Below are 27,858 nucleotides of genomic sequence, written 5' to 3' on the forward strand. Positions count from 1 at the left end.
GCTTTAGAGAGGGTGCAGAAGAGATTTACCAGGATGTTGCCTGGTATGGAGGGCATTAGCTATGAGAAGCGGTTGAATAAACTCTGTTTGTTCTCACTGGAACGAAGGAGGTTGAGGGGAGACCTGATAGAGGTATACAAAATTATGAGGGACATAGACAGAGTGGATAGTCAGAGGCTTTTCCCCAGGGTAGAGGGGTCAATTACTAGGGGGCATAGGTTTAAGGTGAGAGGGGCAAGGTTTAGAGTAGATGTACGAGGCAAGTTTTTTACGCAGAGGGTAGTGGGTGCCTGGAACTCGCTACCGGAGGAGGTGGTGGAAGCAGGGACGATAGTGACATTTAAGGGGCATCTTGACAAATACATGAATAGGATGGGAATAGAGGGATACGGACCCAGGAAGTGTAGAAGATTGTAGTTTAGTCGGGCAGCATGGTCGGCACGGGCTTGGAGGGCCGAAGGGCCTGTTCCTGTGCTGTACGTTTCTTTGTTCTTTGTTTGACACCTCTCTGAATGTTTACAAAATATGACTATTGGGATGGATTTCAGGTCTTCATGTTTTAAAAGAAATTATTTTATCTTTAGCTATCTTTTTTTTTAAAAGTCAGTATTTGGAAGACCGAATTCCCCTCTGATCTGTTCAAATGGTTTCAGAGTATCCTGTTGAAATAGCTGATGAAGGAAGGTGACTCCATATTCAGACCATTTCTTAAAGGATTTGAAAAATCATAATCTATGATCTCTTCAGCTACTTCTTTTAGAATCCTTGGGCTTAGGCCATCAGGTCTTGGGAATTGATCAGATTTTAATTTCTCTGGTATCTTTTCCTCTGCTAATATCAATTATCCTAATTTCCTCACTTTTATTAAGCCCTAGGTTACCCTGTATTTCTGGTTGGTAATTTGCCTTACTGCGAAGACGGTCACAAATTCCTTGCCATTTCCTCATTCCTGTGAAGATTTATGCTATCTCTGCCTCTCGGGGACTAATGTTTACTTCAGCTTCTATCTTGTGTATATACTTGCAAATGTTTTTGCAATCTGTTTTTATATTCCTGGCTAGCTCTCATTCTATTTTACCCCAATTCTCAGACATACTTCACATCTCTTATTTCAATCTAATACTATACTTGATATTTGTTTTTGGAGTTGTATAGTGTTGAGGAAATAAATGAGGAAAAGGACTGGGTAATTGGACCAGAAAATAATAAAAGATCGGCCTGGATGAGCTGATATAATCCCACTACCCGCTGTCTGAGGGGGAAATGAAAGGAACAGCGACCTGAAGTTGTTGAAATTGGAGTCCGGAACGTTAAGTACCTGATTGAAAGAGAAGTGCTGTTCCTCAAACTTCATAATAATAATAATAATTGCTTATTGTCACAAGTAGGCTTCAATGAAGTTACTGTGAAAAGCCCCTAGTCGCCACATTCCGGCGTCTGTTCGGGGAGACCAGTACGGGAATTGAACCCGCGCTGCTGACATTGTTCTGCATTACAAGCCAGCTATTTAGCCCACTGCTAAACCAGCCCCAGTTCATTGGAATAGTGTAGGGAGATTCAAGATGGGTTAGAGTGGGACAGAAAAATGGAAGCCAGTGACCGGCAGATCAGGGTTGTATTTGCAAACAGAATGGAGGTTTTCAACAAAACAATCGCCCAATCTGCATTTGATGTCACCAATTTAATGGTGAATGCAAAGTGAGCAGTTCATACAATGTATCAAATTGGAAGAAGTGTAGTAAATGACTGTTTAATTTGGAAGGAGGTGTTTGAGACCCAGGGCGATAGGTGGTGAAAGGGCAGGTGTTGCAATTTTATGTTTGCATGGGAAGATGGCTGGAGGGGTTGGGGGAAGAATAGAGGGGGTGTTGAGGTGATGGAAGAGTAGACCAAGCCTTTTGGAGGGAGTCTCTTTGGAATGCTGAGAAGGGGAGATTATTGTTTTGGGGATGGAGGAGGACAATCCATTGAATGTGGATGGTGAGGACAAGAGCGATCCCATTGTGGTTCTGGGAGAAATGAGAATGGGTGAGGACAGAAGTGCAGAAACTGGGATGAAAGCAGTTGAAGGACTCGTCAGCTGCAGTTGAGGAGGTAGGAAAACATAAATATAGTGGAAGTGGAAAAGTCCTTTTCTGATGCAGGGTGGGATGAATTGTAATGCAGATAACTGGGAGTAGGGGGGGATAATAGTGGATATTGATGGACAGCTTATCCCCAAAAATAGAGATGGCGAAGTTGAAGGAAGAAAGTAGGTGAGGAAAGGCTGGGAATTGGAAGCAAAGCTGAAGGAAGTTTCCAGTGGGTGTTGAGAGCAGGCAACAAGCATATTACACACCAGGCAGCACTGTGGCGCAGGGTCACTGTCTGTGTGGAGTTTGCACATTCTCCCTGTGTCTGTGTGGGTCTCGCCCCCACAACCCAAAGATGTGCAGGATAGGTGGATTGGCCATGCTAAATTGCCCCTTAATCGGGGAAAATAATTGGGTACTCTAAACTTTAAAAAAAAAGAATATTACACACTACACAGAAGGGGCTCGGGTCCACATGGGTTTCTACAATAACCTCTTTTATTTGGAGGAAGTGAGTGGAGTCAAAGGAAAAGTTCTTCACTATAAAAAAACACACTTTCTGTCAGATGGAGGAGAAAGACAGTGTGGATAAGGATGGGTTAGGGCTTCAATTCAAGGAAGAAGTGGGGGGGGGAGACTTGCAGGTCATTTGGTGACTGTTCATGTATATTCTTGCAAAAGCCCACAGTTGCACTAAGTACTTTGTTCAATTGAGGCCTGGTGCGGTTCCCTATTAAGCTTTCAGTCTGAGTCATGATTTACAGTTACTTGGATAAGCAAGTTAGAATGGCTTTGCTGTCTTCTGGAATCATTTGTGTTGTAAATTACTTCAACAAAATCTTGCACTTGGCTCCCAATAGACCTTCAATAATAAATGCAGAATGCTGGACCAATTTTCTTGATTGGTCATTGATTGACATGGTTTTTTTCAAGACTTTCTGATCAGAAGGATATTTTCTTTTTCAAATATTTTTTTTATTTAAGGCTTTTCAACAAAAATATAAAAATACAATGTCAAAAGAACACCCGAAGAACATCCCCTCCAGCCCCCCCCCCCCCGGACACCGATCTCCAGCCACGCCCCGCCTTCTCATTTTAAACCCCCCCCCTCCCCCGAGAACCCCCTCGGTCTTGGACATGCCCAGCACGTGGATGAGATTTGTGCCCTGCGCACCGGCCACACTTATCTTCCACCCCCTCAAAAAAAACCTGCTCATCCTCGCCACCGTCATGTGAGCCCTATGTACCACTTTGAACTGGATGAGGCTTACACTCTCACATGAAGAGGCCATGTTCACTCTCTGTAAAGCGTCAGCTTATGTCCCAGCCCCCACCTTCTCTCCCAGCTCCTCCTCCCGTTTGCACTTCATATCCTCCAACAGACCAACCTCGTGCTCCATCAGTTCCTTGTAAATATCCGACACCTTCCCCTCCCCTAATTCGTCCTCCGACAAGAGCTCATCTTGCAGCACCACAGGCAGCAGACCCGGGAAGGACAGCACCTCCCTCCTCACAAAATCCTGAATCTGCAGGTACCTAAACCCATTCCCCTTGGGAAACTCATACAATTCCTCCAACTCCTCCAGCCTGCAAATTAGCCCCCTGTAAACAAGTCCCTAAAGTATTCAATCCCCATCTGCTCCCACTCCCGGAACCTCGCTCCAATCTTGCTAGCACAAACCTATGGTTGTCATAAATAGGCGCCCACAATGACACATCCTCTAACCCCAAGTGCTGCCTAGACTGCCCCCACACCCTCAAAGCCAACACCACCACTGGGCTAACTGAGTACCTGGCCAGCGAGAATGGCAAAGACGCCAACAACAAAGGCCCCAATTCCGTTCCCCAACACGGTGCAGCCTTCACCCATCCCCAAACCAACCTCTCCTCCACGGCCCATTTCCTCACCATCGTAATGTTTGCAACCCAATTATCAAATTTGGCAACACCAACCCTCCTCGCCTCCATTCCAAAAAAGCCTGCCGCACCCGTGGGTCCTTCCTCGCCCACACAAACCCCGAGATCAACCCATTGACTTTTCTGAAAAACGACTTGGGGACAAAGAATTCTGAAACACGAACAGGAACCTCAGCAGCACTGTCATTTTCACTGTCTGCACCCACCCAGCCAGCGTCAACGGCAACACATCCCACCTCTTAAAATCCATCTTCATCCCCTCCACCAATCGGGCCAAGTTCACCAATCGGGCTAGGTTCAATCTATGCAGCTGGGCCCAGCTCTCTGCCACCTTGATTCCAAGGTATCTAAAGCTTGTCCCCACCAGCCTGACAGCTGGGCCCAGCTCTGTGCCACTTTGATTCCAACGTATCGAAAGCTTGTCCCCACCACCCTGAACGGTAACTCCCCAAACCTCCTTTCCTGCCCCCTGGCATTGATCAGAAACACCTCCCTCTTTCCCATGTTCAATTTGTGTCCCCAAATTCCCTATAATCCCCCTCCCCCAAGCAGCCCAACGGGCTCAAAATATATAATGGGTTGTCCACGTACAGTGACGCCCTGAGCGCCATCACCAAGGCGAAAAACAATGGGGGAGAGCGGGCATCCCTGTCTCATCCCACAATGTAGCCCAAAGTACCATGAATTTACTCGGTTCATCCCACCGGTGCCTTCTACAGCAACCCACCCACCCCCAAAAGGACATCATAATTGCATTAAGTAACGTCCGCACATTCATCGACAACTGCCTTCCTTTCATAAAACCTGCCTGATTCTTCCCAACCAACCCCGGTACACAGTCCTCAATCTACAATGCAAGCACCTTTGCCAAAAGCTTGGCATCGACATTCAATAATACGACCCACACTGCTCCGGGTCCTTCTCCTTTTCTAAAACCAGGGCGATGGAAGCCTGTGATAAAGTAGGGGGAGTTTCCCCCTCTTCCTTGCCTTATTATTAGCCCTCACCAGCAGTGTCCCCAGCTCTGCCCCAAACTTTATATAAAACCCGACTGGGAAACTGACCGGGCCCGGGGCCTTCCCTCTATTCATGTCCCTTGTCGCTGCCTACTTTTTCAACTGATGGGCCAACATACTACTCGCCTTCTCCCCCTACTTGTAAACTGCCACTGGCCCTCTGCAACTGCTCAACTGCCTTTCCCGTAGACACTAACTCGCACCTGCATCTGGAGTCTGTCTCTTCTTTCTCCGGTGCCACCAAGTATCTCCTATCCACCCTCAAAATCTCATCGACCAGCCTTGCCTCTCCTCCCATTCCACCCTCTCCCTATGCGCCCGACTCGAAACAAATTCCCAACTGACTATAGCCTTTAGTGCCTCCCACAATGTGGTGGCTGTGACTTCCCCTGTTCCCCTCCACATAGCCCCGTATGACAGCCCTCACCCACTCACTCACCCCATCATCCGCCAACAGCCCCACATTTAACCTCCATCTCAGCTGTTGGACCTCCACTGAACCACCCGCAAATCCACCCAATGCAGTGTGTGGTCAGAGGACACAATCGCCGAATACCCCAAGACGGCCATCCTTGGCAGCAATGCCTTGTCCATGGCGAAAATGTTGATCTGGGAATACACCCGGTGCACATGGGAGAAGTATGAAAACTCTTGCCATCGGCCTCCCGAACCTCCATGGGTCCAAACCCCCCCCCCCAAATAATCATCCATAAAATCCGCATCATCCCAATTTGGGGCATAAGCATTTACCAGGACCACCGGCATCTCCTTCAGCTGCCCATTAACCACCAGATACCTACCATCCCCCCCGCCCCGATCAGCCACAATGCTCTGTACCTAAAACACCACCCTCTTATTGTCCAACGCCGCCACTCCCCTCGTCTTCATATCCAGCCCCTGAGTGGAGCACCTGCCCCACCCATTCCCTCCTCAGCCTCGCCTGGTCCCCCAACTTCAGTGTGTCTCCTGTAAAAACACCAGGTCCACCTTCAAGTTCTTCAGATGCACGAACACACGCGACCGTTTAACCGGCCCGTTCAACCCTCGCAAGTTCCACGTGACCAGCCTGGTTGGGGGGCTCCCTGCCACCCTCCTCTGCCAATCAGCCATGCCTCTTCTCGGGCTAGCCCGCATCACACGCCCCTCCAGGCTCTCCCTCGGATGTCCACCGCCACAGAAGGTCATTTTCGAGCATTCATTTGCCTTCTCGGTAAAATTAGCCAGATAGTTTAGCCAGCAAGTTCTTTATGAATTAGAAGATGACATGTAGGTTGTCAGTAGCTCCCAGATTTCTGTGAATGCCCATCGTGTGTTGACATGATAAAGGTTGTGCATAGTACTAACCTTCCCCTTCACAGAGACGTGAACAACCTACCAAGTTCTGGAGATTCATACTAACCACTTTGTAAAACAGCAGCTAATATTCATGCAACTGGTATCAAACGGCTAGCCACATGGACAGAATCATGGGGCACATGTACCATTTAACAAAAAAAGCTTCATCACTGAACCAACAGCAGAGGTCTCTCGATGAGACCTCTCTTGAAGACAGTGGACAGCACTCCTCTGAATCTGCACAGGGCATGAACAATGTGGCCACCTGCTCCATAAATGGAAGATGAGGAATGACCTGAAGTGTGATTTGTGTCTGAGTCCCAGAATATGGAACACATCTCTTCCTGCCTATTTAAGATCTATTGCGTGAGGTACCTCATTTCTCCATTCAGTACATCAGACCATCAAATGAGTTGCTGGACAAGAGTCAGTCATTATGGCACAGAAGGAAATCATTCGGCCCATCGAGGCCATGGCAGCTTTCTGAAGAATAATACAATCAGCCCCATCCCCTATTCTAACCCCATAGCTCTTAAGTTTAGTTTCCTCACATGCCTACCTAATTTCCTCTTGAAATCATTGTTTCTGCTTCCACCACCTTGTAAGTTCCAGGCCATCATCACTTGCGATTGTTTAAATAAAATTTGTCCTCATTTTGTGCTTTTCCACCATAAAAAGTAGCAGTAGTTGCCTTCTGGAATTGTGGATGAGCAAAGCTATAACCAGGATCTGTCGAGGTGGGTAGGTTCCATTACCCTGCGGTACGCCACTGGTAACTGGGATCCAGGCTGAATATTTGCCATCCACCACCACTCTCTGACTTCTATCGGTTAGCCAGTTCGTTATCCAACTGGCCAAATTTCCCACTATCCCATGCCTCCTTACTTTCTGCATAAGCCTACCATGGGGAACCTTATCAAATGCCTTACTAAAATCCATGTACACTACATCCACTGCTTTACCTTCGTCCACATGCTTGGTCACCTCCTCAAAGAATTCAATAAGATTTGTAAGGCAAGACCTACCCCTCAAATCCGTGCTGACTATCGCTAATCAAGCAGTGTCTTTCCAGATGCTCAGAAATCCTATCCTTCAGTACCCTTTCCATTACTTTGCCTACCACCGAAGTAAGACTAACTGGCCTGTAATTCCCAGGGTTATCCCTATTCCCTTTTTTGAACAGGGGCACGACATTCGCCACTCTCCAATCCCCTGGTGCCACCCCTGTTGACAGTGAGGACGAAAAGATCATTTCCAAAGGCTCTGCAATTTCATCTCTTGCTTCCCATAGAATCCTTCGATATAGCCCGTCAGGCCCGGGGGACTTGTCTATCCTCAAGTTTTTCAAAATGCCCAACACATCTTCCTTCCTAACAAGTATTTCCTCGAGCTTACCAATCTGTTTCACACTGTCCTCTCCAACAATATCGCCCCTCTCATTTGTAAATACAGAAGAAAAGTACTCGTTCAAGACCTCTCCTATCTCTTCAGACTCAATACACAATCTCCCGCTACTGTCCTTGATCGGACCTACCCTCGCTCTAGTCATTCTCATATTTCTCACGTGTGTAAAAGGCCTTGGGGTTTTCCTTGATCCTACCCGCCAAAGATTGTTCATGCCCTCTCTTAGCTCTCCTAATCCCTTTCTTCAGTTCCCTCCTGGCTATCTTGTATCCCTCCAATGCCCTGTCTGAACCTGGTTTCCTCAGCCTTACATAAGTCTCCTTTTTCCTCTTAACAAGACATTCAACCTCTCTTGACAACCATGGTTCCCTCACTCGACCATCTCTTCCCTGCACATCTTGTTTCAGGTTAGTAGAACAGTATACACATGATTTAGATCAGGGGTTTCCAAACTCCAGGGTCGCAACCCGTGAGTGGGTCTTGTGGAGGACGATTGGAGGGGTGGAGAGGAGAAGAAGAGAGGGGGAGAGTCGGAAGGATCGCCGCCGCGGAGTTCCCGATCTCTGGAGAAGCACCCAACGGCTTTGACCGGCTTTTCGAATGCCAGCTGTGACTGGCCTTTAAACGCTAACGTTGGAGTCTTCCCACCAGAAGCGGCAGTAGAAAGGTCACGCAGCCGGTACGTACACTGACGTCACATGCCCTGTAGGCCCATGCTTTGGGTGTGAAATCATGGAGGAAAGATTCCTTTTTGTAGGTGCCAGCAAGCAAGCAGCAGGACTTTGTGAAGAACTGAAGATGGATAATTTTGCAATAAGGGAGAGGGCCAGAGACACAAACAGGCCATTGAAGTTGCCATTGGTCCATTGTTTTGTGTACAAATGCAGCAGCCAATTTGCACCCATGGAGGCCCCAGAGGCATTAAATGAGGAGTTGATCAGTTTTCACAGTAACTTCATTGCAGTGTTGATGTATGCCTACATGTGACACTAATAAAGATTATTATTAGTATCTGTTTTTGGCTGTGGTCAAGGGTGAATATTATAGAGGACACCTTGTTTTTTGGGAAAAATGCCAAGGAATCTTTTACATCCACCGAGGCTTTGGTTTGCAGTTTTGTCTAAAGGAGGCAGCATTGTCTCAATACTCCATGGAAATAGCGTCCAGATTATGTGCTTGCAACTGGAATGCGGCTTGAACCCAAACTCTTGGGGCGTGTGCTGCCAATGGGCCAAGCTGACCCCAAAAATATTAAACTTGTGTAATTTTGTAGTAATCGCAGTTTTAATTTTTAGAAAAACCTGTACTGAATGCATAAGAACATGGAATAACATGGGGGAGATGTGGAATTGTACCTGGAATTAACATTACTTTCTTTCTTTCAGGTATACTTGGGAGGCGATAGATTCTGAAAAGGGAATAATTTACAAAATAAACCTATGCACCCCTCTAAATTGTGGGAAGTTGAGTGCCATCTGTGCTTTCAATTCTTCACAAAAGACCAACCAGTCAGTAGGTGAGTGTAACAGATTTTGCATTGTATAAGTTTATTTTCAAAAGTACATTTTCATGTTTGATTCTCTCAGAAGCATTATTTTGAATGTTGGTGTTGCACACTGATTTGATTTTTTAAATGGCGTTTAATGAATTGGAATTCCACTCGTGGAGCATACAATTCTACTTAAAGCTGTCAAATAAGAATGTTTATAGACAGAAACACAATGCTGTTGACCATGTCCCAATGTCCCATCTACAGTTGAACCGATCTAAACTGGTGACCAAAAGATGGACTAGATTTTTGTGCCCTTTTCCATTCAAACTGTAAAGCAAAGAATTACCCTCATGATGTATCAGGCAGAAACTCCACCAGATGGTCACAAGTATATTTATGAGAGCTGAAATCAAAAGCGTAGGAATTCAACACCGAACAGCTGTGATACAACTGCCACTGCCAGTACCTGAAACACAGCTGACCAGATTATAAAGAATCACCTCCACGCCATTTCTACAGCTGCACATCCAAGATATAAAAGTGCATGAAATGATTTCTCTGCACAACACGTGGAACTTAGCACTAAAACGAAAGTGAACCACAGCAAGTACAGGAAATCTGAAAGAAAAATAAAGCACAGGCAAATTCTGAGCAGGTAGGGGAGCATCTGTAGAGGGAAACAATTAACATTTTCAATAAATTGCTTTTCCTCCGAATTCAGTACTGTCACTACCTGACCTATATAGTATAAAGATATATACTGCTCAATGTTTTCCAGCATTTTGTTTTCACTTGGAATATAGGTCTATGTCTCAAATAATAACCAATATAGAATTCACAACCGGTTGCAAGACTACTAAGTTTGTAACAGATTCTGCCACTTTTGGGAAGGTCCACTTCCTTTCTTTTAAAATGAGACATCAACCACAATTCTGAGTTTCACTCAGTTGCAGTTTAGCTTTAAAAGCTGACCTTTTCGCTGAAAGTGAGATGCACCCACCATATTAAAACCTGGTTTGTAGCGCAGTGTGGTCAGTCATTCAAGGGCAGCACGGTAATACAGTGGTTAGCACTGTTGCTTCACAGCAGCAGGGTCCCAAGTTCGATTCCCTGCTTGGGTCACTGTCTGTGCACATTCTCCCTGTGTCTGCATGGGTTTCCTCCGGGTGCCCCGGTTTCCTCCCACGAGTTCCAAAAGATGTGCTGTTAGGTAATTTGGACATTCTGAATTCCCCCTCTGTGTACCCGAGCAGGTACGAGAATGTGGTGACTAGGGGCTTTCCACAGTAACTTAATTACCTACTTGTGACAATAAAGATTATTTTAAAAATATTAGAAGAAAACTTGTTTCCCCTCACTATCCCCTGAAGATCTAACACTGGCAAAACAAAAATTGTTCTGGTTAGCCTGAAAGTAATGTTTTAAGAAGTGATAATCCAATCTATGCAAATAAACCAATATTTCCAACGTATCCCCTCGGCCTACTTTGTAATCAGCAGCTGATCGCTATTCAGCAAGGCAGCAATGATTCAGGGCCTCTTAGTAAGGAATCGTTCAAACAGTGCAAACTATACAGTATATTGAAAGGATGGTTAATCTTTCCATTTGTTAAATCAAGAGAATTATAGCAGTGTTTATTGCAAGACATTGGATTCCATATCACTGCTCAGACTAAAATGAAAAACTGTTTTTCTTGTCCTTGTTGATATGGAATCCTGCTCTTGAATTCACTCTCATAGCTGCTTTTTATTTATTTATTTCCTATGCTCTTCACTTTCTCTAACCTGTGTCAGTATGCCCCTTATAAACCATCTAACGTTTGCTCTGTATAATCAGTATCCTCTATCTCCAATGTTTCCAAAATACATTGTCCTCCTTCAATTCTTGTCAGATGGATGTAGGTGCTCCAAAACTCAGAAATGAATCTCCTTCTGAACCAATTGCTCTGTTCTTTTGTTGTCGTCGCCCCCAACCCCACACCCGTTACCGACCCAAGCCCCCTCTCTCTTCTTTGACTCCTGGTCTTTCCCTTTGTCCCTTTCACATTCTTTTTGCCTTCTCCAATTCTTCTACAATTTTTTTTCCAAAACCCCTCTATCCTCAGTTTGCCTTTGTGGTAAATTGCACTTCTAGGCAGAATAATAAAAGCTTCAAAGGTGGAAAGGGATGGAGTTTGGGGAGCTGATGCAAGCAGAGAGAAGGGAGGGATCACAAACGCAGGAACACAATGTTGTGTTAAGAAATTGTTTTCCTTCACACATCTATAAAGACCTCATGATTGTTCTAGTGAATTGCAGCTGTGCATTGTTTTGTTTATCAGGTAGTCAGATATGTGGGTTGGGTGCAGTGAAAGAACAGAAATCGGGAGTGTATTGGAGTCCAGGGAGGGACTTCTGCTTAAAGTACTAGCTCCTTCCAACTACCTGAACCCAATGACACAACACAACTTTTAAACATTACTTGAGTAATGCCATAGAAATATTGAAAATAGGAGCAGGAGTCAGTTTGGCCCTTCGAATCTGCTCCACCACTCAATATGATGGCTGATAGCCAGCCAACTCAGTAACCTGTTCCCGCTTTACCCCCGTATCCTTTGATCTCTTTAGCCCTAAGAATTATATCTAGTTCCTCCTTGAAAATGTACTATGTTTTGGCCTCATCTGCTTTCTGTGATAGCAAATTCTACAGACTTACCACTCTGGATGAAGAAATTTCTCCTCATCTAAATCCTAAATGATTTACCCTGTATCCATAGACCGTAACCCCTGATTCTGGGCACCCCTGCCATCCAGAACATCCTTCCTGCATCTACTCTGTTTAGTCCTGTTAGAATTTTATAGGTTTCTAAGAGATTCCCCCTTCATTCTTCTGAACTCTAGCAAATACAATCCCAACTGATTCAATCTCTACTCGAATATCTGTCCTGCCATCCCAGGAGTCAAACTGGTAAACCTTTGCTGCACTCCCTCTATAGCAAAAGCATCCTCCCTCGGATAAGGAGACCAAAACTGCACATGCTTTTCCAGGTGTGGCCTCACCAAGGCCCTGTATAATTACAGCAAGACATCTTTGCTCCTGTACTCGTATCCTCTTTTTAAAAATATAAATTTTACCCAATTCATTTTTTCCAACCAAGGGGCAATTTAGCGTGGCCAATCCACCTACCTTGCACATCTCTGGGTTGTGGGGGCGAAACCCAAGCAAACATGGGGAGAATGTGGAAACTCCACATGGACAGTGACCCAGAGCCGGGATCAAACCTGGAACCTCGGTGCCGTGAGGCAGCAGGGCTAATCCACTGTGTCACCGTGCTGCCCTACTCGTATCCTCTTGAAGGTCAACATACCATTTGCCGTCTTCACCACCTGCTGCACCTGCATGCTTGCCTTCAGCGAGATCGTCATACGGATGGATTTTTGCCTGGATGAGTGCAACTCCAACACTTGAGAAGCTCAACACCATCCAGGACAAAGCAGCCTGTTTGTTTGGTTCCCCACCTTCCACTGCCTCCACAACTGACTCACTGTGGCAGTAGTGTGTGCCATCTACTAGTTCACTGCAACAATTCACCAAGGCTCCTCAACAGCACCTTTCATAATCACTGCCACCTAGAAGAATCAGAGACAGCAGATTAATGGGAACACCATCACCTGCAAGTTCTCCTCCAAGGCAGACACCATCCTGACCTGGAACTATATTGCCATTCCATCACTCTCTGGGTCCAAAACCTGGAACCCCTTCCTGAACAACACTGGATGTTCCTACAAACGCATGGACTGCATGGGCTCAAAGCCTCCTTGAAAAAGGGAAACATCCCCACCAAGACCTGGGAATCCCTGACCCAAGACCATCCAAAGTGGAGGAAAAGCATGTGGAAAGCAGAATTATCGCTGAGAGCAAGCTGAAGCCTTGCATAAGGAGCACATGGCAACACGCTTCTCCTCAGCCACACGCTTCTCCTCAGCCACACGCTTCTCCTCAGCCACACGCTTCTCCAATCACGGTCTACCCCCCACCTGTGACTGAGACTTGTAGGTCGTGCATTGGACTCAGTCACCTGGCCATTTTTAACATGGCAGCAATTCATCTGCGACTCCGAGGGTCTGCCAAAGAAAAGTAGTTCAAGAAGGCGATTGACCAGTATCTTCTCGAGAGCAATTCGAGGTGGGCAATAAATGCTGGCATCTTCAGCAAAGCCCACAACTTGTCAAAGCAAAAAATATAAGTTTCCTGAGGCATCATAAGTTAGAGAATGCGCAGTTTTACATGGACAGGAATGCTGTACCGAACAAAAATGAACTAGTATTTTTCTGCTAGAAATGTAGGTGTTGCTCCTTCAGGGAAAGAAAGACTATTGCTGTTAAATTCATATGGGACAGCATTGGGGTTTGTTTACACAATCTAAATGTGCAACTGGAGACACAAATGCCTTGTGTCGCACTCCATTGCAGAGGCAAAACAATTGTAAATTCCATCCTGTAAAGAATATTGAAGGGACAGACCAGGTTGTTCAATAGCGCAACTCTGCTTCAGAGTCAGACTACATGAACAATGCCAAAAGTGCAAATAGATTTACTGAAGGGTAAATAAAAACACGTGTCTTTAAGCACTAGTAGTGAATTTCAGGTCCAGATATATTTTTGTCACTTCCTTTCGATAGGTTTTCTTTTATCAAGAGAATCTTCCAATATTTGGAAGAAACATTCTGTAATTTACTAAAAATGTTTAGGTTCATAATCAAGATATTCATTGCCCGCACATTCAGATAGCTGAACTATGTAGAAAATGGCCAACAGAACTTGGTGTGGTCTGACAAAGGGTAGTTAAAGCAGTAGTCTCTCCAACTTGCACTCGCATCTTTTGACTATATAGCTCAATGCGCTGTGCACTGGAAATATTAAATGGCAATTCAACAATACTTATAGGTTTTTCTGAATGACCTCCGCTATTTGGACACCATTCGTGATGTTTTATGATTTGAGCTCATTTCACACACTTCACACAAACATTCCTGATATCAGCTGTATTGATGGCCTTGACAATGAATTGTAATTGTAAATAACATTTTTGGAACCCTGCGCATCCGGTTTATAGAGAACAGTTAAACTAAAATGAGGAATGACTGTAGGAGTGCTTAAATGCACATAACTTCTCTTTCAGCTTTGTTTCTAATGGCCACTGGCACCAGTACTAGGGAAGAATGGAGCTTTTCCACTCAAATTAGACTTGGCCAGTGACCTAGTTAATCAAATAACTCGGGCAGTAGACAGATATTTAATGGATGAGTGGAAGGATTCAAGAAAAGGTAAATGGAGGGAAATATAAAGGCTCTAGAACAGAGTAGCATTCTGATTTAAAGTAAGTAGAATGATCAGAAAATGACAATGAAAGTAACAAAAGTTGTTTTGAAAAAAAACTTTGACTAGCCAATTATTATGTTTCCAATTAAGGGGCCATTTAGTGTGCCCAATCCACCTAACCTGCACAGACACGGGGAAAAAGTGCAAACTCCACACACACTGACCCGGGGCCAGGATCGAACCTGGATCCTCGGCGCCACAAGCAGCAGTGCTAACCACTGTTGCCCGAAGTAACAAAGGTAAAAGGACACTTGTGACTTAGGTAAAATTGGAAAATAGTCACAACTAAAGGCACTAGCCGAATGTGAAGCATTCACAACAAATCAGATGAATTATTATACAAATAAAAATTTAATAGGTTTGATCCAATGGCCATTATGCGATATGGTTGCATAGTGACCGAGATTGGGAACTAAATATTTCACGATACTCAACTTTGAACAAAATGGAAAAGGTTGAGGGGTCGCCCTGATTAAAGATGGGATAATGACAGTAGAAAAAGGATCGAGGCTCACTAAATCAAATACATCAATTGATGTGAAGCCAAAAACATTGGGTTGTTATAGGCCTCCAAACAGTAATTTTAGTGTACGACAGAGGATAAATCAGGAAATTAGAGGCACATGTAATCATGGAGGACATTAATCAAAGTCTGGAAAACAAAATTTGCAGTAATAATCTGGAGCCAAGTTTATTGAATGTATAGAAGATAAGTTTCTCGATCATTATGTCAAGGAGCTAACTAGGAATGGGCAATTTTCGATCTAGCACCGTGGAATGAGAGAAAGGGTTAATTATTCTCATAGTGAAGGCGCCTCCGGCAAGAGTGAGCATAATATGGTAGACATTTAAACCTGAGTCTGCAAGTGATTTAGCTAAATCCAAAACTAGGATGTTCAATCTAAACCAGGAATCTGGAATATAGCATTATAAATTAGAGCCAGACCTTTCAGGTTAGTATACACTTCACACAAGATTGTACTTTTCAAATTCTCTTCTATATAAGGTTGTTAATTCTCAATTAATTGTTAATTTTGAATCTGAGATTAATAAATTTTTGTTGGCCAGAAATTCAGGGAATGGGAAAAGATGGGTATTTGGAGTTGATCATACATGGTCTCAATTGAATGGCAGAACAGGCTTGAAGGACTAAATGGCCTACTCTTATACTCCTGTGGTCTCTTGTTTATGGACATCCACCAGTGTCCCGTCTCTCTTTCTCCCCCCCCCCCCCCCCCCCCAATCAAGCCACTATTGATCCGTATGGAATGCCACCTCCAACTCTTCGCCTGACTAATATCTATTTACCCTCCCTTTTTGTTTCTGGTTTGTTCACTGATGAACTGCTATTTTGTGAAACCGTACTGGATGGTTTCCTCCCACAGTCCAAAGATGTGCAGGTTAGGTGGATTGGCCATGATAAATTGCCCCTTAGTGCTAAAAGGTTAGGTGACTTTGGGTTGCAAAGATAGAGTGGAGGTATGGGCTTAAGTAGGGTGCTCTTTCCAAGGGCTGGTGTGAACTCGATGGGCTGAAGGGCCCCCTTCTGCACTGTAAATTCTATGATATGAATGGTTTCTGAAAAACCATAGGCACAGTCTAGCCTTTTCTTTATCCAACTGTGCATTCCTCAAACATCTCTTGTATTTGTCAAACACTATTTGCTTTTGCCAAATCTGTACTGTCTGCACTTTTAACCTATATGTGTCATGCTTATGAATTTTACCTTGGTTCATAAATGCTACTAACCAATTAACTGGTATATGGTTCCCCTGGTTATAAACTGCTTGATAAGAGTGTTCAGACCAAAATTGCATGACTGAGGTGGTGATCTGGGTATTTTTGCTGTGTCTTATAAAAAGCTGTTTCTCAACAATTATTGTTTAAACTCACTTTTGTTTTAATCTTAAACTGCTTAAGCAGGAATAAACTTGTACAAAATTCAGCTAGCAGATTGTGGTAGACATGTCCAATGAGGCTAAAGAGGTTTAATCTCAAAACAGAGATACAAGGTTGTCTGTCTTATCCATTCATGTTGTGCACATAAATCAGCATACTCTGAATGGAAGGGACCCAAGGTATTGGGAGGCTCCTTTTGCTGAGCCTAGCGTTGGTCATCAGATGATTTTTTTCAGCTTTCAAGATGCTGAGTGAATGTAAGTTTAACTCTTATATTGATAAGGCTGAATTAATTTAGTTAATGTGTCTATTACTTCATATAGGCGATTTTGCTCTCCGAAGCAGCGGTGTGCATCATTTCGAGTACAACACTACACAGAAATGTACAGAACAAAACTCTGCTCAGACCGTCCAAAGTAGCATTAATTTCTTATGTGGGAAATCTTTGGTGAGTATGTGGTTTGCTGTGTTACCTTCATATAACTGCTGTATATCAGTTTGGAACATTAGCCAGCATTTAAGTTGGATGTTGAGGTTGATCTGTTTGAATATAAACTGTAGGTTTTAAAGATAACATCAATGTATCATCAGTGTTTTTATTGTCAGAGCTGCAGTTTGCATTATTATTTCTATCCTGAAATAGCTTTTATAATGGCAAAAATATTTTATTGTGGCAATATTCTGCCCCACCCCCACACCTGATTATTTTGGATGAGGCTGCTGAACACTAGTGGTATGTGAAATCGTGGACATAAATTTAGGTAAAAGGTAAAGCTTTTAAATTCATATTGAAATAAAACCAAAACAGAATTCACATGATAGACTTTATGCATTTCTGGCAGACATTTTAGAACCTGTGCCTTCCATGAGGAGGAGTTTCTGACGTGTGAAGCTCAAGCCAGAGTCTTCTGAAATTTGATCTCTTGTATGAGGATCAGTTTGCAATAAATTTCGATCACGGCTGATTTTAAGTAACCATGAAGTTGAAATGATTTACCTTTTACTAGATTCACATAGAAATTTGAGCTGCACGTGCTGAGTCAAATGTGTCATGAATAGCAAAGTTTAGAAATAGATTTCAACTATTTGGAAGAGATTGGTTGCACAGCATCTGCAGCATCTTTAGCCAAGGCAGGCCAAGTGTCACCAGGATGTAATTGCCCAAATTGAAATTGTTTTTAATATAAAATAAAATTGGAAAATGCTGGGCTACTTGACAGATCTGGCAGAATCTGTGGCGAGAGTCCGAGGTAGAGAAATGGAGAGGTCGAGTTTGTGGGGGAGAATCTTATTGAGGCACCATGTGTCTCCAGTGACGGCTGGGGACCTCTTTTTGGGAGGGCCTGCCAAACAGGCAGTGACGAGGCCAGTAGTGGGTCTTTCCCTGAAATCACGATACTGGGGTGGCAGTCTTGCCTTCTGAGAGTTGCTGGCCAATCGGAGCCTGGCAACCTTTGTGCTCATTTGCATCATGGGAGATTGTGGCCTGCTGCAGGAAAAGCATTGGTTGGAGTCCCAGGATACATAGAAACGTAGAAGCATAGAAGATAGAAGCAGGAAGAGGCCACCCGGCCCTTCGAGCCCGCCCTGCCATTTGTCACGATCATGGCTGATTGTCCAACTCAATAGCCTAATCCTGCTTTCTCCCCATAATCCTTGAACCTATTCGCCTCAAGTGCCATATCTAACCGCCTCTTGAATATATTCAATGTCTTAGCCTCAACTACTTCCTGTGGTAATGAATTCCACAGGCTCACAACTCTTTGGGTGAAGAAATGCCTCTTCAACTCTCCTAAATGGTCTACCCCGAATCCTCAGACTGTGACCCCTGCTTCTGGCCACACCCACCATCGGGAACATCCTCCCTGCATCCACCCAATCTAGTCCTGTTAGTATTTTATGTCTCTGAGATCCTCCCTCATTCGTCTGAACTCCAGTGAAAACAGCCCTAACCCAGTCAATCTCTCCCCGTACGTCAGTCCCGCTATACCCGGAACCAGTCTGGTAAACCTTTGCTGCACACCCTTGAGAGCAAGAACGTCCTCCTTCAGAAAAGGAGACCAAAACTTCACACAATATTCTAGATGTGGCCTCACCAAGGCCCTGTATAATTGCACATCCTTGCTCCTGTATTCGAAACCTCTCAATGAAAGCCAACATACCATTTGCCGTCTTTACCACCTGCTGCACCTGCATGTTTACCTTCAGCGACTGGTGCACAAGGAAACCCAGGTCCCGCTGCCTACTCCCCTCTCCCAATTTACAGCCATTCAGATAGTAATCTGCCTTCTTTTTACTTCCAAAGTGAATAACTTCCCATTTATCCAAATTATACTGCATCTGCCATAGATTTGGCCACTCACCCAACCTGTCAGATCCTGCTGAAGGATCTATGCATCCTCGCGACAGGTCACCCTCCCACCCAGCTTGGTATATTTTGCAAACTTTGAATTGTTAGTTTGTTCCCATGCCAAAATCATTAATATATATTGTGACCATGGCACAGGTAAGTAATGTGGTGGGAGATGTGGGTTTACGAAGTGGAGGCGATGGGTAGGTGGGTTGGGGGGGGGGGGGGGGGGGGGGGGGATGTTCGGCAGTTAAGGCACCAGAGTATTTCTCAGTGGGCCCCCCGCATCCCGATGTCAGGTCCCTTGATCAGGCACTGAGTGTCTTTCATCGCCCAGAACTTAATTCTGCCGAAGGCAGGGTTCTGGTAAGCACCATCCCGCCTAAATACATGACTTTCCTGCTCCAAGCTTCCCACCAGCAAGGGCAGAAGATTCTGCTCAACCTTTCAGGTCTGTGATCTTTCATACCCAGATTTTTTGTTTTTGTTTCAAATTTCAAACATCTGCAGTATTTTTGCTTTTGTAGTCGCGCTGCTATTGTTTTTGCATGCTCGACCAAATTCGGAATGGATCGGAATCCACGGCACAAAACTGCCTCTAACTGGAATTAAATTGCTGACTAGCGGCCAGCACGGTGGCGCAGTGGGTAGCACTGCTGCCTCATGGCGCCAAGGTCCCAAGTTCGATCCCGACTCTGGGTCACTGTCCATGTGGGGTTTGCACATTCTCCCTGTGCTTGCGTGGATTTTGCCCCCACAACCCAAAGATGTGCAGGGTAGGTGGATTGGCCACGCTAAATTGCCCCTTAATTCAAAAAAATAAAATTAATTGGGCACTCTAAATTTATTTTGGAAAAAAAATAAAAAATTACTAACTAACCTCATACGGAGGACATTAGAATGATTTGGCTGGAGGAGATGAATAATATTACATTTATTCAATAGGGATTGTTTGGCTGACACTGCTGGCTTTACTGTATAGAGAACAAAAATGGAAAATGTTCTCCTTCAGAAATTTGAGAAATTATTAGAAATCACAATGCTTGTCTTGACTGTAAATGTCTTTATCAATTCATGAGATGTGGGCGTTGCTGGCCAGGTCAGCATTTGTTCCCCATCCCTGAGGGCATTTAAGAGTCAACCACATTGCTGTGGGTCTGGAGTCACATGCAGACCAGACCAGGTAAGGATGACCGATTTCCTTCCCTAAAGGACGATAGTGAACCAGATGAGTTTTCACGGCAATCGACAATGGTTTCATGGTCTTCATTAGACTTTTAATTCTGGAATTTTATTGAGTTCAGATTCCACCATCTGCCCTGGTGGGATTTAAATCCCATGCCCCCAGAGAATTGCCCTGCGTCTCTGGATTACTTGTCCATGCCAATGCCACTAGGCTACTGCCTCTCCATTCATTTAATCAGAGCTGTTGCACATTTTGTAAGGATTCTGCTGTTGCCCATTTGCTGGTATTAAATTAATATGTGTTTAATGCTTTCTTATTGTTGATTTGTATATCAAACTGCTGACCCAAAAAAAGCAGCTTTTGTTGTGATCCTAATTTATTTTAATTGTTTGATCAGGGTAGCCCTGAGTTTGTGGCGACTTCCGACTGTGTGCACTACTTCGAATGGAAGACTTTTGTAGCTTGCAAGAAGAGCACCTTCAACCCTAAAAAAGAGGTAAATGCAAACCCCTACATTGGTTAATTTCAAATTGTTAAAATCCCCACCTGACGTTTAATCCCCAATACGGCTGCAATAAATAAAGAAAACTGGCGGAAGAGTAGATTATGTTCATTGTTGTGTAAAACACTTCTCAACATGTTCATACGGGTGGTGTTAAGTATATGCGATTGTATAAAATATATTCCTATCTCGTTTTGAGTATTTAAAAAAAATATATATATATTTATTAAAGTTTTTTAACAAAACAATTTTTTCCCCTTACAAACAATAAACCCCCCCCCCCCGTAACAAAATAACACAAAATCGCCCTGAGCAAGATATATACATGGTAAGATGATATATTTACAGAGCTTTATACACTGGCTCTCGCCCGTTCGTGCCAGTTTCCCCCACCCTCCATGTTATCGCCCGCTCGTCCGTCCCCTCAAGCAATCTCTCGTTTCCCCCCTCCCCTCCCCTCAGGGTTGCTGCTGCTGCTGACCGACCTTCCTCTAACACTCCGCGAGGCAGTCTAGGAACGGTTGCCACTGCCTGTAGAACCCCTGCGCAGACCCCCTTAAGGCAAACTTAATCCTTTCCAACTTTATGAACCCAGCCATGTCGTTTGTCCAGGCCTCCACGCTAGGGGACTTCGCCTCCTTCCACATTAGCAAGATCCTTCGCCGGGCTACCAGGGACGCAAAGACCAGAATGCCGGTCTCTTTCGCCTCCTGCACTCCCGGCTCGTCCACTACTCCAAATATTGCTAGCCCCCAGCTTGGCTTGACCCGGACTTTCACCACCTGAGATATTGCTCCCGCCACTCCTCTCCAGAACCCCTCCAGTGCTGGGCATGACCAAAACATATGGACATGGTTCGCCGGACTCCCTGAGCACCTTCCACATCTGTCCTCTACCCCAAAGAACCTACTCAACCTCGCCCCCGTCAAGTGCGCTCTGTGAACCACCTTAAATTGTATCAGGCTGAGCCTGGCACATGAGGAGGAGGAATTGTCCCTACCCAGGGCATCAGCCCACAAACCTTCCTCGATCTCTTCCCCCAGCTCCTTCTCCCATTTACCCTTCAACTCTTCTGCTAGCGCTTCCCCCTCTTCTTTCATCTCTTGGTGTATTGCCGAAACCTTGCCCTCCCCGACCCATACACCCGAGATCACCCTGTCTTGAATTTCCTGTGTCGGGAGCTGCGGGAATTCCCTGACCTGTCGCCTCACAAAAGCCCTCACCAGCATATATCTAAAAGCATTTCCCGGGGGTAACTCAAACTTCTCCTCCAGTGCCCCTAGGCTCGCAAATGTCCCGTCGATGAACAGGTCCCCCATTCTTCTAATCCCTGCCCGGTGCCAGCCCTGGAACCCCCCCCGTCCATCTTCCCCGGGACAAACCGGTGGTTACCCCTGATCGGGAACCACACCGAGGCTCGTTTTGAGTATTTCTGAGCTAATAAAATAGCACTTTTTAAAGTTAAAATTATGTGGTGTAATGAATGATATTGAACATAACTTGGATTGGTTAAAAGTTAGATAGTTTTAGGCGTGAGGACCACTTAGTTGGTGAGTTTCTTCTCCGTTTAGGTATGTGCCATTTGGTAGAGGCTTGAATGCCTTTCAAAGGGATCAAAATATACCTGAAGGTATGTTTTAAAAAAAAAAAACCAACTTTTTATTTGAACAGAGATGCTAATTATATCTTCCAGCTCTATAGCTGAGGAATATCTTGGTGTTGTGATCTATTTTAGATGGTTTTCTCTATTCCCTCCGTTGTTGTCAAAGAACATTCCAAGCTCTGAATTTGCTGAATGAGGAATTACACTAAACACTGAATTCCACGTGCAATCCCCATGCTTTTCCTTACTTCAGTGCTAACAGATCCCCTTTTCTGATTAACTGCTGAGACATAATGATGTTTTTAAATAACTTTTAAAGCTGCTTAAGGCAGTAAACTACATGAGCCGCTAAAGGGATTAAATTATTTTCAGTAACCTACTCTATACATGCATTTTTGGTGAGTGTGTTGTCCTATTTATGTTAATTTACATGCTAATCATGTGGTTTTAATTCGGAGTGGAATGTTCTTAGAGCTGAAATCTGAATCACGGTCATGAAATGGAGTGGAATATCCAGTGGGTACGGAATGCTAGCAATTTCAGGAGTTCATGTTCTTTCCCCTACACATCGCCATGACCCATCCCATATATACACACTTGAATACATGGTACGGTTATCATCGGGTCTGTTATGCTGACGAGTCAGGATGATAACTAGGAACAAAATAGGTTTGGAATTGTGAGGGCAGCACGGTGGCGCAGTGGGTTAGCCCTGCTGCCTCACGGCGCCGAGGTCCCAGTTTCGATCCCGGCTCTGGGTCACTGTCCTTGTGGAGTTTGCACGTTCTCCCCGTGTTTGTGTGGGCTGCGACCATATTAAAAAAAGCGGCCGCACTGCACATGCGTGCCCGATCATCAGCGCGCATGTGCATAGTTTTGCGCAAGCATGCGCAGTGCGGCCAAATTTTAAAAATCTGTTCCTGGCTATTTTGAAGGCCGCTCGCAGCCGGCATTATTAAAAGCCGGCTGCTGCGTGTGGATTTGTGCTATCGGGAACGGCGCAATGGACGGCTCCGCGACCCTCTCGACACCCGCCCGCGACCCACCTGCGAGTCGCGCCCCGAGTTTGACTATGCCTGTTGTAGAGGACTGACTACTTATCCAAATTTCTGGAATATGGTCATGGACAAACTTCAACATGGAGTAAGCCATCTTCAAATGTACTGCTTTGGAATATAACGGGTTCAGTAATGAGGGGTTTATCTGAATCCTGCCAAACATCTGCAGTGTTCTTTTATTAGCAAACACGGGTTTTGAGGATCAGTGAAGCAATGACCGTGACAAAACAATTTTGAGTTTTACCTTTTCTAGTTGTTCAACTTGATCAGATCAGATTTTTTAAAATCAAATTATAAAGTTGAATACTTCTAAACTGAGAACCTTCCATCCTTGCGTTTGGTGGACAATGATACTGTTCATTTTTAAATGCTGGTATTATTCTGGATCAGGCAGCATCCCTGGAGAGAGAAATTTGGCACTTCGGGTAAATAACAGTCCATCAGAATGGAGAAAAATTGGAGGCGTGACAAGTTTTAAGTAAGCGTAAAGGGAAGGGTGGGAAAAAGAACAACAACAGAAGGCGCCTGATGGTGTGGGAGATCGTAGAGATAAATGAGAAAGTAAATGATGGTGCAAGGCTAAAGTTGATGTGACAACAAAAAGGAACAAAAGATGTGTCCAGAGGAGCTATGAATCACAGAATCTTGAACATCTGACCAAAAGCAAAGCAAAATAAAGGGAGATAAACCAGCCGAGGAAAACAAAATTAATCAGCAAAATAAAAAAAATGGGGGCAGAAGTTATGATGCAGAATTGTTGAGCTTAGTCGGTCTGGAAGGCTGTAAAGTACCCAATTGAAAGACAACCTGTTCTTCAGCTTGTGTTGAGCCTTGTTGGAACTCCATAGGAAGTTGAGGACAAAAAATCAGCGTGGAAGCAAGGTAGAAAATGAAAATATTGGGCGACTGGAAGCTCGGGGTCACCTTTGTGAATGAATGGAAGTGTTCAACAGTGCAGTCACCCAATCTGCATTTGGACGCCCAAATTAGAAGTGCTACTTTGTGTGCAGCAAGACGATATACTACATAAAGAGAAGCACCTGTACATTTCTGTTTCCAATGAGAAATTGCTTTGGACCTTTGGTGAGGAGGTGGAACAGAGCAGGTGTTGCCTCTTCTGTTTGAGACTGGAGTAACTAGGAAAATGGAATGGTGCCCTTGCAATAAGCAGTGTGTGAGGAAATGTAGTCAGGGTACTGCTTTTTGCCTTGCACCAACATTTGTCCTCTCCAGATTTCCACCCTATCGCAAACCTTTTGTTTTTTTCCCCCCCATCTCCCCCTTTTACTCAAACATTGTTAAATTTCTAACTTTTCCCAGTTCTGATGCAAGTCACTGACCTATTTCTCTCTGTAGAAGCTGCCTGACCTGAGTATTGCCAGTATTTTGGGTTTTTACTTTTGGTTCCAGCATGCACAGTATTTTGCTTTGTCGACCTGCCTAGAGACTTATTGGCTTCCTGCTGAATACAGTACCCCATTTCTGTGTTCTGTCTCATTCTGCTTCAACCCCAGAGTGATTTAATGGCCACTTGCCTTTCAAATGGAGAATTAGTATTCTGGAGGTGGCAAGAACTATTTCATGAGAAGGAGCATTTCTATATTTAGAGGGATTTAGGCAACTCTGCTGAGCACGATAAATTTGTGTTCGACTTAAGATAAAAATTGTGGATTCACCTTTTCTCTATTGTGTACTGATTTCTACTCCAAGCAAAAATGTGGACTTGTGCATTTGTAATGTTTTTCACTGTCCATCAGTTTTTAGTGATTGATTTATGTTCACAAGTACTGCACAAACCCTAGTACTCTTCCTCCACCCTGCACCATCCCCAACCCAACACAATTTTGGTCATTCACAAAGGAATAATCTGAGGGATAGAACTTGTAATAATCCACACCCAAGCTTAGGTGAATAGTATTTTAGAACTTTTCTTTAAAATGTGCAGCTTCTGATGTGGCAGGTCGGTCTATATTGGTAATAGTAAAATGCCCAACAGTGTAAAACCGCATGTACAGCAGACACTGATATACAAGCACCGGGCATTTAACTTTGAGCTCTCTTTGTTCTGCACCACTTGTGTGCTTTGCTGCACTGAGGCCCATCTACCCTCTCATCATTGCTTGAAGACTTTCTCATTCCTCAATGAAGAAAATTAGGCAGTGAATGACTATTTTTAAAAAAGGTTCTCTGTACCCATCAGCAAATTGGTTGGTCTCGCACACCCTTCCCACACCTGCATGATTAATTGTTTTATCGACATTAGTTTGCTCAAAATCGATCAGGCTGCCTTTTGGGGGGAGGGATATTCGTTGGGAATGTACATAGAAAATTGAAGGCCTGTTTCCCTCATTTTGGTCCACTTGAAATGGATGGAAAAATGCAGGTATTACACTGGTTTCTCACAATGTGAAGCTGTTGGATTTGGATTCCTGCAGGGGATGAGTACTAATCAAATCAGCAATTGTTTGTTTTATATTTGTTTATTCGTTGGTCTTGATTGTCTCATGTTTGCTAAATATTTCCTAGATGTTTCTTATTTAATCTGTAAAAGCATGTTTATTAATGATCACGTAATTACATTTTTTAAGGTTCCATGTTACGTCTTTGATGAAGCTGGGAAGAAACATGATCTAAATCCACTCATAAAGATGTCAGGAGGCTATTTGGTTGATTCCCCTGAGGAGGAGGATTTGTATATCAACATTTGTAGAGATATAGGTCAGTTAACCTTTCTTTTCAATTAATTTCTATAGCATGCATTTAGTTTATAAACTTTGTAGCCCATTTACTTTGCCACTGAATTGCAATTGTGCTGAACCACTGAGCACTTCATGAATTGCAAAATAAAGTGAAGCCATTTAAGGTAGTAAGGGCAAAAATTGATAAACTACTTAAACTTAAAGATGAAATCACTGGTCCGACTGTATTGCATCTGCATGTATTGAGGTTAAGGAAGAGATATTTATTGGATAGGGAATTTTATTGTCCAAATAGGGTAGAGGAACAGAGGATCCTGCAGTGCAGACACACCATAGAAGTAGTGATGCAGGTTAATAAGGTTGTTTAAAAAAGTAAACACACTATTGGTTTATTTATGGAGGGATAGAATTGAAAAATGGAAGTTGGGTTAAACTTGTAAGTTAGGTTACACTTCTTCTTTCACTCATTTTGCTTTGTTTGGTGTGGGACTGTTGGGTCATGTTACAACCCGCACGAGTCCTATGGGGTTGGAGCAATCTGTCTCCCCTTGAGTGTTGCCAAATACAAGCTTCCCTGCCCTAGATCACTCGTGATTTTAAGATCTGTATGAAATCGGCCAGGTATGGAAATGACAGAGCAGACCCAACTGGGATCTAATGTATATTGTAAACATAATTGCTTTGCAATAAGTCAAGTTTTCTTTTACTAACTCGGTTCAGACTCAATTATTGCTTGCAAAAGGTCAAATGACCCATTTCTATGCTGTAAATACTTTAAATACTAGGTTAAGTCGTGCCTGGGAAGAGTATTCAGTTCTAATTTTAATAACCTCTTGTCTGTTTAATTGCCAGCTCCTTCAGGCAAGACCTCCGCATGTAAACCTGGCAGCAGTGCCTGCTTATTGAAAGGTTCCACTGCATTTGATGTTGGCCAACCAAAAGATGCTTTGAAACTAGTTGGTAAAGACAGGTATGGGAGTAGATCTTAGAATTCCAAGTGCCACCTTTGATTGCATACACTTAGCAAAATATATTTTAAACTTAAGAGCTGATGATGACGTTGAAATCATTTTGTGTGAAAGTTCCACTGTAACCTTAATCATCCTTTTAAGTGAGCCATTTGGTGTATAATTAAGTGAAAATTACAGTACTTAAATGATTCTAAATTTATCATTTAATTTCTTGATGTTGGATGTTCAACTGAAAGAACACCAGATTAGGTTTGTTAACACATTTAGAACCCTGCATTCTTATGTAATTCTGAGATACTTTTGGTCAGGTAATTGCTCGGCAACTTTTCTCATTGAAGCTGCATTTTATCTTTGGGTCAATGATCACAAACTTTATTCAATATATTTATTAACATTATTTTCCATTAGTCTTAACCTTCTCTATTTAGAAAGGTAAACATTGCCTCCAACCTACCATAATAGATGTACAGATCAAAAGAAAAGGAAATAAATATGGAGTTGATATTGGGGTGGTGGTGAGAAAATTATTCCACTTTTTTGAGATTCAAATACAAGGTATATGCATAGATGTTCATTCTGGAGTATATTTTGGGTGCAGGCAGAGGTCAGGTTGCAAATGCTCTCTAAATGGGTATGGGTTCCAAATTGAGATGCTAAAGTAATACACCTCGCAAAAATGATTGACAATGTATTCCATGGCAATACTTATTAGTTATCTGGTTGTTAACTAGCAGTTGGTTCCTCGAGCAGGAATAGCTATCAGCTTGTCACCAACAATTCTAGTAGCTTGGCTAATGAATTTTGATGTCCAAGATAATGAGCCACATTGCGCTCGTGAGCCTAGGAACAGAGATACTATAGTTGAACACATAGCTAAAGAGCTAGTGTACGGGGGAGGGCTTCAGATATGTGGATCATTGGGATGTCTTCCAGGGAAGGTGGGAACTGTACAAGAAGGATGGGTTAGACCTAAACTGGAGGGACACCGATATTC

General features: G+C 43.8%; 1 protein-coding gene across 1 annotated transcript in view; it reads left to right on the forward strand.

Moving 5' to 3' along the window:
• The window catches only part of igf2r (insulin-like growth factor 2 receptor), a 267,979-nt gene that overhangs the window by 33,295 nt on the left and 206,826 nt on the right, over nt 1-27,858 (forward strand). The window contains exons 2-6 of the mRNA XM_072503630.1: nt 9,130-9,260; nt 16,819-16,943; nt 20,429-20,527; nt 25,783-25,912; nt 26,746-26,863. Of these exons, the coding sequence (XP_072359731.1) occupies nt 9,130-9,260; nt 16,819-16,943; nt 20,429-20,527; nt 25,783-25,912; nt 26,746-26,863 (603 nt within the window). The remainder of the gene's footprint in view (nt 1-9,129; nt 9,261-16,818; nt 16,944-20,428; nt 20,528-25,782; nt 25,913-26,745; nt 26,864-27,858) is intronic.

The sequence above is a fragment of the Scyliorhinus torazame genome, chromosome 1, assembly GCF_047496885.1.
Source record: "Scyliorhinus torazame isolate Kashiwa2021f chromosome 1, sScyTor2.1, whole genome shotgun sequence".
Classification (NCBI taxonomy): Eukaryota; Metazoa; Chordata; class Chondrichthyes; order Carcharhiniformes; family Scyliorhinidae; genus Scyliorhinus; species Scyliorhinus torazame.